Source organism: Larus michahellis, chromosome 9 (assembly GCF_964199755.1).
Source record: "Larus michahellis chromosome 9, bLarMic1.1, whole genome shotgun sequence".
Classification (NCBI taxonomy): Eukaryota; Metazoa; Chordata; class Aves; order Charadriiformes; family Laridae; genus Larus; species Larus michahellis.
In genome coordinates this window covers 27743227-27754847 of record NC_133904.1, presented here as the reverse complement: position 1 = coordinate 27754847, position 11621 = coordinate 27743227, and the positions used below count along the sequence as shown (strand labels likewise).

The 11621-nt window shown below is 45.2% G+C and overlaps 1 protein-coding gene across 24 annotated transcripts in view; it reads right to left on the bottom strand.

Annotated features, from left to right (window-relative positions):
* Window positions 1–7644: 7644 nt before the first annotated feature.
* Window positions 7645–11621, bottom strand: part of KLHL13 (kelch like family member 13) — an 89545-nt gene continuing 85568 nt past the window's right edge. For all 24 annotated transcript variants that reach the window (XM_074600174.1, XM_074600193.1, XM_074600192.1 and 21 more), the window contains 2 exons: window positions 11140–11253; window positions 7645–9207 (listed from right to left, as the gene is read on the bottom strand). In XM_074600174.1, coding sequence (XP_074456275.1) covers window positions 8720–9207; window positions 11140–11253 — 602 coding nt within the window. In that variant the 3' untranslated portion in view covers window positions 7645–8719. The remainder of the gene's footprint in view (window positions 9208–11139; window positions 11254–11621) is intronic.

The following is an 11621-nucleotide window of genomic DNA, read 5'->3' as shown; positions in this document are numbered from 1 at the left end:
TTGATGCCGCAAAGTCATCTTGGGGGGGGGCACGGGGAGGAGGAGACTCTGAGCAGGGGCTTCTGTAAAAAGAAACTCCTGTAATTTTTAACTTGTTTGCTAATTGATGGGCTGATTTTATACTGCTCAAAATAGTAACTGCTATTTCCCTTCAGCTAGTGGACTGTTAATGAAGCCGGAATTCGTCCCAGCTCCCATATGGCACATGTCATCTCTATCAAGTTATCTAAATTCCAGAAAGTCCACATTTATAAGTGTATAAATATGGAAGAGGAAAATGAAATGTGATTCCTTAAGTGCGTTTTCTGGAGTAACCCTAAGCTGCCAGATGCAGCTGTTTAGCGAATGGCATGGTTTCTCATGCCACATGGTCTTAACGGAAGACTAAAAAAAATTCGTCTTAATTTGGAATTGACAGCAAAAACGAGGAGTGAGATGGAGAACATGAGACATTTTTAAAACGCCCAGATCTGATGCCTGGTGTAATGAAAATGTATGTTTACAAATCGCATGGGTTTCCTTTGGGGAGGAAGCAAGGAGCAGGGAGCAAACCGGGCTGCAGACTCTTCCTCACCAGCATCCCTAAGCACAGGACATTCGCTCAGTGACACCACGGGGTCTCAGTCACGTTCCCAACTACTAAGGCTCTGCATGCCCCAACCTGCCTGCAATCAGACACACAAAATGTGAGAAACATTTAAGGACTTGGCAGAAAACTCGGGGCAGGGGGGGAACAACGAACCCTGACCCTCTCCAAAATCAGGGGCTGACGAGTGCTAAAACTGAGTGATCTCGTCTAGTCGTCCTGAGTGAGCCCTGCGCCTCCAGTTCGCCCTACGCTTTGCAGAGCCAAGATTCGAATTATTCCTATGAACAATCAAGGATTTTTAAAAAAATAATAAAGTAAATCCTTCCCTCCATGCTGCCCAATGGAGAGATTTTCAGGGCTCGGCTGTCTGCTCAGAGCCAGGTGATGAGCCTGACACGTCCCTGCTCAGACAGGGGCCGCCAGCACCATCGCCAGCTTCCCCATGCTGCGGGATGGAGACCCCGCAGGGGCAGAGGTGGCCACGCGATGGCCTGCGGCTCAGGGTGGCCACGCGAGGGCTCGGGGTGGCCGCACCATGACAGCCCGTGGCTGGGGGCAGCCGCTGTCCCCGCAGAGAGCAGACCCGTCCCCAGGCCAGCGCACAGAAACGGGATTCGAGGCTTGGTGCCGAGGAGCACGCAGTGTTATTCCATGGCATGTGACAAAAGTCACAGCTCGGGGAATAATGCAGAGGTGTTTGATTTTTTCCCTTTCCCAGCACGGTGTCACTGCAGGCCAAACAGAAACCTCCTGGGTTATTAAACAAGATAAATTTGACAGGACTGTAAATCACAGAATTGCCCCAGACGGCAGAGCTGCCGACAGCACACACTCTAATCCGGCTGGCATCTGATGTTTCCTTTTCTTTGTTTCTTCTTGCCACAGGAAGAAACAACCCCTCCTTAAAACTCTCTGCAGTGAACAGCAGCAGCAGCAAGTCCAAAAAACCTGAATGATGAACTAAAACCTGATATTTTGTGTTTGTTGGGTTCAACTGAACGCAGTAATGCTGTAACAGCTAGATACAGAAATGGGCTTTAAAAAACAGTTACGAAAAAAAACCCAAATACATCATCTTCTATTCTATATAGTTTTAAAACATTATTCAGAATCGTCTATGAAGAAAACACGATGACTTACAGGAACCAGGGCATTGTTCATGTGATTACAGCAGAAAAGCAAGGTATGTTTTACACGAGCACTTGAGACACCCCACACACACACACAGACCAACATTAATAGCACTGGCTATCGACACAAGCAATCTGTCTCTGTTTTGGGGACAGACTCTGGGATTTACTTAATTGTCTTTATTTACAGCAACAACCCTTTCATTGCTAACACCCCAAACTCCCGACAAGATGCGCCTAAGGGACAGCAACTCTCCCTCCCCTTTCTAGAAACCCGGGATTTCGAATGGAGACGCTGACTTCTCTTTCTCAACTGCAATTAAGAAGCTGCGTTGATTTTCCACCCCAAGCTCAGTCCCCGTCTCCGGTGCAGGGTTGTTCCTGGCACGAGGCTGTCCCTCCGCAGCCGGCAGAGCATCGCTCCCAGCCAGCGCTCGGCACACCTAGGAGCAAGGAATATGCTCGCCATAAAAAAAAAGCTACATAGGCCCTGTGTGCAAATATACGCCTGAAAGAATAAAACATTCAAAACTAAACCTAACAAGCACAGGCCAAACTAATCTGCCTGTAAATGTCTGATCCAGGGTAGGCCTGTTCTCCAAAATGAATTATTTTTTTTTCGAGAAGTATTTAATTGTTATGGAAAGGGATGACCCCTCTTTATCATTGCTAACGATGCAGCGCAGGAGCCTGCACCCATTAGCAGGAGTTCTACGACTCTCTAATGACATTTATTGGCAGCTGTCAAAGGTTTGGCTAAAAAGACGGAAAGATACACTGGCAGGAACTGTGTAAGAAACACGGGGAGGGGATGCCGGTGATCAGCGATGTGTTTATTTTGGCGCATAAAACACATAAGGAAAATTATTTCCACACTTCTAAGAAAAGGTTACAAGCAATGAAAAACAAATGGAAAAGAAGGCAGGCAATTTTTTTCACAGTGATGTTGAAGAAGGGAGGTAAAGGCAAAGCTGCTAATTCAACAGGGGCAATTTTGGAACAATCCTGGATATGGGCTGCACAGGTTAACATGGACCAATTTTAATTTTTTCCTTCATCGATTGGTACTGTTGTGTGAGGGAATGTTTAAAAACGGAAGCCGTCCTATGGCATCTTTTTCTCAGTGTTGTGCAGACAGATGAGGGTGAAGACGCGTGTTCTCTGCTGGGATGTGGGAAGCGTGACCAAACCCTGGCCCATCCTCCTGTGATTCCCAGGGGGCATGGAAGAAAGGAAGGGCAGCAGCAACAGCCGAGAGAGGAGTATTGCCCACCCAAGAGCTACTGCTTTTACCCCTGCCCCGGGACTGGGCAGCTCTGGTACCCAGCCCTCCCTGAAAAGAGGACGAGGAGATTCTGCCAGTCTTCAGGGGAACTGAACTTTTCGGTCAGCCTTAATAGATTTGCCTTCGGCACGCGGATTTTAGCTGGGTTTGGGACTATTTGCCCGCAGGGCAGCAAGGGGCTGGTGGGCACTTAGATGTCAGAGCCATGGTCCTCAGTCCCCAGCTCCGCACGATCTCTAGCAGGCCAGAGCCACAACATACTTCAGATAGAAGAATCAGAGCTCAGATTTATTTTGGAACTCAATCAACAGGCCCTATGGGAGACAGGAGAGGTGCTTTTACACTTGCCCACAGAAAACACACCCCAGCCAATGCCGAACGCTGCGGTCAAAGGGAGAGCAAAGCGACCGGCCGGCCAAGAGCGCGCAGGTATGACCGAGTGGGGTCTGGCTCACGGACGTCAGCTCCAGGTTATTAAATAAATATATCTCACTCCAGACAGTCTGTGGGAACTCAATGTCCAAATGAACCTCTGAACCATGCCAACAAACTCTAAGGAAATGTTTTTTTTTCCACCTAGAATTATAATTTTACTCTGCAAATTAACCAGCTTTGCACGTTTCTGGTCCCAAAGACGTTTTCACCTGAGATCTTTTCACACGGCAAACCGATTTCTTCTAAATGCTTAGGGAAACAGAGCCCCGAACAGAAAACCTTTTAATGAGTATGTGGATATCCTGACAGCACGTAGCTAAGCTCAGGAAGAACCAACTGAACCTTTCGTTCCCACTACAGCTTCAGAGAGACATTACTCATTTCATGAATAAAAAGCGAAAGACCCGAATAGCAACAACGAACACTCCCAAAGACGGGGGAAAAGAGAGCCACGATCCAAAACAACACACAGAGGAGGAGGCAATCCTCATTCCAGATCGTCCCTTCTGGAATGTCAACCGCGCAGGGCTCCTGCTGTAGCACCACTCCCAGGTTATCCCATCTTCCACAAATCGCCTGGTCATTAAATAGACTCCAGAGGAGCCCTGCGTATTCCCCATGCTGCGATTCCTGGCAAAAACAAGCCGTGTTATTCTACAGAGTAAGATGCGTTGTGGAACACATCTCATCCCGTTTTCTCCAGAATGGGCAACCAGCAGGTCCAACAGGGCCGGACATCAAAAGACAGAGGCCACAGACTGAGAAGTGTTCACTTCGTGATGGCTGAGGCAGGCAGAAAGAACACGTGCCGGTGGAGTCGCCCTAATTCCCCACCTTGTGCTCGAAGCTGCGATCACCTTTTCACAGCCGGACGGGTCCTGCAATGCTCAGAGGACCAAAACCTTTATCGTTAAGTGAAGCAAACATAACTCGGTATTTTACGACTTTTTTTTTTTTTTTCTGATCGCCATCTGCACACAAAGAACTATCGTTCCCATTTTAACTAGAATACGAAGGAAAAAATTACCTGATAAGCTACATACGCTGTGCAAGAAAGAACGCTTCCACAGAGCGTGGCACGTGCGAAGTGCTACCTCAGAGAGCTTGACTCACCTCAGAGCCGTGGGTAACCTATCACCAGGCACAACCGACGCCGCCACCACGCACGCACGGAGGACACGGGACACGGATTAACCCTTCAACACACACAGACCTTTTACTAGGTGAAAACTGGTTATGTATTTCCAAGTATGCACACGCTGAATTAACGATTACGCTTCCCAAAAGTACGTTCTGTACCCACAGTGGGCTATTTTCTCCCCTTTTGTGCGGAGTGTGGCACTGGAAAAGCTTCAGTTTTATCAATTCTGATTAGGAGCAGAGAAGTAACAAAGATGTCGGCTACAAGAAGGAAAAATTAAAAAAAACCAGCAACCAGCAGAGTCAGATACCAATGCAAAGATGAGGTGATTACCAGCTGGAGGGTGAATTAAGAAGGAACAACAATTCTAGGAGGTGGAGTGAACTTTGCAAAAAAACCCAAAAAAACAGTGCTCTGATCTTTCCGGATCAGATAATCCCCACGTCTTTGGCTATAAACTTCTCCAGAGGTTTGTATTGCACTAATTGCTGTGGTATCAGGTTATTTTTTGATGTCCAACCAGCCCCTAAGATTACGACAGTAAGCCTTTGGGCAGAATTTTATTTATCTGTGTGCAAACTGCCCCAACCCGGGATTTCCATTATTCCCCTAAAGAATCGAGACTATCGGCTTGAGCTTCTGTCCGTTACCACAATGCTACTCCTTGAAGATCCCCCCTCGCCTCAGAAACAGAACGGGAAACTTAAAAATAGCATTGGTAAACTCATTTTTGGCCTGTGAAGAAGTTAAGGCTCAGAGTGACTGTGCAGCAGGTCAGGCCGGCAGGCAGCTGCCTTCTGCTGCTCCCGTTCCCCCTCCTTCGTGACAACTCCGTTTCCCCAGGAACGCCAACACAGCAAATGCCCCACGGCACGTTGGGTCCTGCCATGAATCGCTTTCCCCGGGCCAGGCTCTGAGACTTTATACAACTTTCTAAGGGAAGGGGAACCGTGGAAAACTGGACATCTGCAGACGATCGGCTCTTTTACGTTAACAGGGCAAAGCAACTTCACAGAACCTAGGTTTTCCCAGGTTTTCTTACGCATCGTTCTCATCCAACTTCAAAACACAGCACAAGAGAAATGTCCCCCCCTGATGTCTCGAGTCCTTCAGAGGGCTGTGCTTCTTTGTGGGAATATCAGCCCGGCCTGTTAACAAGTTGTGTATGGAAACGAGCACTTTTGGCCTCTGCTGCTAGTTGGGCACCAAAAAAAGCAACACCCAAGTGTGAATTCTGAAATTGCGGAGTGGCTCTGTCATCATCCGGAGAGGACACAAAGCTCCGGCACCTCTCCCCGCTAGCACACTAATGTAGTCTTACTTGCATGCAGGTCAAATATAGTTGCTTTTTATCCAGATGCTTTTCTAATTTCGGCACTATAACCGCAGAAATAAAGCATTCAAGATTACGAAAAAAAGAGGCAGCTGCTTATTGTCCAGACATTGCTGGCTCCAGTGCCACAACGTGCTCAGTCTTCACAGAAGCAGCCCTACCGACGGCGCAGAGAGCATCTGCCGCACCAACCGTCCACCCACAGCTGCGGATGCAGAGATGGACAGGGCTCGTTACGCTACGGTTAAGAAAGACGTAATGAGCCCCGAGTCATTTTACACTGCATTACAGAAGAAAACAGTTTGCAGTTTTGGGGCAAATCTTCGATGTTTGCTTTTCAATCCTGGGGAGCAGATGTTAACTAATGTCATTATCAATACTTCAATCCGAGGCAGATACAAGAAAAAAAAAACCTCAAAGATTAATTTGCTTGAAGCACTACATTTAATCCACTATGCTGTGTCCAACACCGAGGACAAAATGAGGTTCAAAAAGAATTCTCCCACTTTAAGCAGAATAGATAACGAGTCACTAAAAAAAATAAATCTCTACGTTGTGGCCATACACCAGCCGCTGGGCTGTTCTCAAGGCTCAGACACAAAACTGACATCCTGACTTCTCATGACAGTTAGAATCTACCCTAAGCTTCTTCCAAACAGAGAATACCGGTGAGGATATCCACTTGGGAAGTAAGCATCAGCCAAAAGGAGCCACAACTACTTCAACTTGCTTTTCAGTTCATTTAATGAAACAGAAATGGAATATGGATTTCAGGGCATTTAAACTCAAGCAGGCTCTAAAATCTGGTCTCTGAGCTGGAAAAAAACCCCAACAGTAGCATGTGACACTTAAGCGACTGACACACACTTAAACGACAGAGCAACATTTTCCTATCTGGTGCTTTGCGCAGCATTAGAAGAGTGTCCGTAAGGTGACGAGTCAATTAATCTTGACTGGCTGCTTCCCAAGAGCATCCACTGCTGCCGCTACTCCACCTGCAACAACCTCACACACAGCTACGCAGAAGCAAGTTCTGTTTCGTTTTAAGAGGAAGAATTGCTTTTGATTTTAACCAAAACAATTACGGGACCTAAAGCTTACACATACATTTCGTAGTGATCGTTACTAGCAAACCGCATGAAGAATAAATATCAGCGCTTCCAAAACTGACACCGCAGTAACGCTGCTGCTTGCTGCGTCAAGCAGGGACAGAATACAATCAGCATCCTCCCAACACAAAGTCTGTTCAGCTTTACGTGGTTATTGGCAACGGGCAGCACAATAAAATAAAGACTTAAACAGTCTTCCCCAGCTGACGCCCCTCGGACTGCCCATCAGCAAACCCACTGGTAACTCAGGATGGGAGGTTACAAACAAGCACAACGGTATCTGCCTTCTGTAAGCACAATTTGTCAGCAGTGCGCTGTATTTGGGAGCAGATAAAGATTTCTGTGAATTTGCACGGCTGCACACAGACGCAGTAGTTCTCCAAGGAAAAAAAGAAAAATTACAATGGTTGGTTCTTTTGTCAGGCCTTAACAATAAAATGAACGTGTCAGGCCAAAATAAGTTTCTTAAAAGTAGGTCAAAAATACCCATTCACGATCACTTCTGCATTGGCTTCCTAGCACATTCATCTACCCCCACAGGTATACATAACGCGCATCCTGGAGACGGTGAGGCAGAGGAAGAAAACCAAATACATTAATGAGGTAGCGTAGACTGAGTAACTGCAGTTTAAAGTTTTATTGAACAAAAGAAGGTAAAATGTGGTAGTCCAAGTTCACTGAGCAAAAGCAGCTCTCTCGCCGAAGCTGCACTTTGTGCTAAATAACCTTATTAACTGAGACTATACAGAGGACACATTATGCAAGTTCTCTCAACAGCAAAGGAGAAAAGGTAGATTAAATTTGATCTGATGGAACGATTTGGTCAAATTCAGTGGCTTAAGTTAATGTTCCTAGCCCTTATCTACCTATATTCAGTAGAGGCGTACAACAGAATATACAACTGCACTGAATTCCCATTTGTTAATAGTGTGTGCTCCCGTGCAAGCGGAAGGCAATTCCTGAAAAAAACCCAAATTAAAAAAATCCAACCGTTTTAAATCTTTTGTTTGAAGCATCACTCAACCGACTCAGGAAAAACACTCGCTATATGTTATAAAAAACGCTCGGCCTCTACAAGGTCCGCTTCCTGTATAGTGCTAATATTTTAAAATTATTTTATTTCTCTCCTCTGCATAAGAAACTTCATATGTTCTGAAAGCACCCACAAAGTCAGGTGGGCAAACAGATATGTCAAAAATACTCCGTGAAAAGAGGGAGGTAGCTCAGGCCCCTTGGCAACCTTCTGTCATAGTTTACCTTGATGCGGTCTACCTCCCCTCATAATCTGCAGTCGCAATCAAATGGAAAAAGGATTTCAGCTATGAAATTTAGTGAAAGAACGTGTTCAAGACAAAGTCTTCAAATTTGACTCGGGGGGCTTCCAAATGTAATCTATAAGGTACCTCACACCCAATACACAACATTAATAACGTACCTAGTTCATACATTTTATAGACAATATCTTCTCATTTGTTAAACATTTGGCTCGGGTGAGTACATCTTGTTTTGTTAACCACTTGACAAACATTCTAGGCCAAACAAACAGCACAAATAACGTCAAAGTCTTTTTTTTTTTTTCCCAGTAATTGTACAAAATGCTGTAGGCTAAGCCCAACAGAAACTACTGAAGAAAAATAATAAGACTCCATGATGCAGTGCAAAGGTGTTACTACAACATCATAAGTCGAGGGACGTTTCTAAGGTGCTGAAAGAGGAGATTCTCTAGACGGTGACCCTGTATTGTCCTCCGGTGGGAAAACAGTAAGAGTGCAGGCTCGAATGCCACCGAGTGATTCGGGAAGGTCAAATACTTTATGCCACTCATCTTTTTCTGGATCGTATTTCTGAACTATTTCCACCATGCACCGATTATTCCAAGAATATCCTCCAACAACATAGATTTTATTTTCAAAGACAGCAACCCCAACATCACTCTGCCCACGTAACATGGCAGCAATTGGAGTCCACTGGTCTAGAGTTGGTGAGTAATATTCACAGCTTAGAACATCATCATAATCACTCGTTCCTCTAAAGTGATTTCCACCAATAACATACAGCTTGTCTCCCACAGTACACATGCAGTGCAGACCTCTGACTGTCGTCATCGGAGCTTTCTGAGTCCATTTGTCTGTGTCAGGGTCAAAACACATAAGTTCCTTTTGGAAAGTATCATGGGTAATTCCCCCTAGAGAAACAAAACGCATGTTAGAGTAGTGCTCACACTCACAAGCAATAAATAGCAGAAACGTACGTTTTTGCGAATGAATTTAGCCTTCCCTAAAACTTTTTCACATTAGCTAAGATTACTATCACCCGCATGCTCCATTTCAAATGACATTTTTAACGTACCTTGTTCCTTTACATCTGTCTGATGCAGTACTTCATTACATAAGATGATACTGGCAGATTAAGAGAACAAAAAAATGCTACCTATGCTTCATTTGGGGAAAATTATTTCTTATGCTTACATTTGTTCAGTTCGCTACTTTTGTTTCTCACCGTCAAGAAAACAGAAATCCATTCCCCTTGCACATTTTGATACTACGCTATTGTGTTTTAAGTGGCCCTATCGCATAGCAGAATTCTCTTCAGAAAACGTTTTTCATCAACTTGACCTGGAGAGAGAGAGAGAGAGGACACAGACTTCAAATATTCTTCTGTTAATAGATGCCTGTGGTTCTCTCTGTATTCACCTTCTCCACAGTTCCCTGCAAAGGCGCCTGGGGAGGCTTCAGGGGAAATCACAGGACAATTTCCCATCAGTGGATGAAACATCCCACCTTCCCCCCGCAAGGCCACTAGGCAGGTCAGAAAGCCGTCGCACCAATTTCAGACACTGTAGGCTTATTAGCTATGGTTTAAGACCATAATGCAACTACATTTGAGGTGCTAAAAAATATGCAGGGAATACACTGCTACTGAACAACCTTCTGCCGGGCTAACCATTCAACACTGAATTATCGTGCCTGGATGATGAGCAGACAGAGATGGCACACTGTCTACAGGGGTTATGCAAGAAAGTACTTAATTCTTCAGTCGGACAGTAAGAATTAAATACAAAAAACTCCAGGACTGTCCAGCCCTGACACTTAACAACAGCCGTTGTACTGGCAGTGCCCGGGAGCCTCTCAGAGAGGCTTAAACGGCAAAGGAACTGATCTTCACATTTTCAACCCCAAAAGTGTCTAGATTCACAGGGCTGCCTGAGAGGAGAGGGGAGGAAAAGAAAAATCTGTGGGAAATACACAGCATCTACACGAAAAAAGCCCAGCAGGGAGCATACACATGTGCCACCCGCAGTAAAACAAGCAAAATGGGCAAAAAAGTACAAGTAGCAGGACAACAATCAGATGCTAGCTTAATGGACGGGCTCGTCCAAAAATAAGCAGCTGTACCTTACGGTAAATTTTAAAACAAGTCCCTCCTAGTCTACTGGCACAAGGCCCCCTGATTCAAAGTACCCCGAAGCTCAACCCGCTCCAGTGCGTCTCCCCACCAGTTCTTCCCAGCTGAGCAGCCCTATCCCACCTCCTGCCCTGAACTTCAGCTTAGCTCTTTAGAGGACATCCCTTAAAATGGCAGCAGGAGAACATACATGGGGCTGTGATCCCTGTACGGATCACCGACAGATCGAATCTTCTTTAAACACTGAGTAGATAGCAGATTTTCAGAAAACCTGTTGCTCCCAGTTTGGAAAAAAAAAATAAAAATGGCATGGAACTATAACCTCAGTGACATATAGGACTGACCCTATCACAAACGAAAGCACAGACATCATTTGTATATTGTGATTAACGTGAAAACTTATCCCTTTCCATTAGCTCCATGAAGGCAGATGTTCTTTTTTAAAGTGCTTTCCAAATTAAAGCAGCGAATAACTGCTTTGGAGTTCAGAGCTGTCATCTACTACGTAAATACATGATATTATCTAAACCAATTTTATCACATTCTGCAGTGTGTATGGCGTTTGACTGGCTTCAGATGAATTTGCATCACTGCTCATACCATGGCAAACTGAACGTGACCAGAGACTAGTTTTTATTGTCCCCCACTGAAACAGGAAAAGTTAAATAAATAATTGTTTCATAGAGATGATATGATCATATGAATTATTTACCTGAAATATACATTAATCCCCCATACACCGTTCCAGCATGACCATAGTGGGGCTCATTCATTTTTGCGACATAGCTCCATTCATTCATTCTGGGATTGTAACATTCCACAGTGGCTGTTTAAAACAAATGAGAATATAAAAATGTTGAAGCTCGCACGGCAGTCTGGTTTTGAGGACAGTCGCAGTGGCAGTAATATATTCATAAACAGGGGAAGTATCAATGAGAAACGCTGTTCAGCTAAGAAAGTGTCAAGGGAATTATTGAGCACGATGTCGAGAGACAATACAGAAAAACCTCAAGCTCTGCCCCAGAGAAACAAAAGGGAAGAAAAAAAATCCTCTTGCTTTCTTGCCTTCCACTTCTCTCGTTCCCATCCCTGCTTGACACACAACCTGCCCCAGCCCATGAACCCTGCCAGAGGCACAGCTCTGGTACAGAGGTACAGACACCAGGAAAATGGCAAAAGCAGGATGAATTCAGC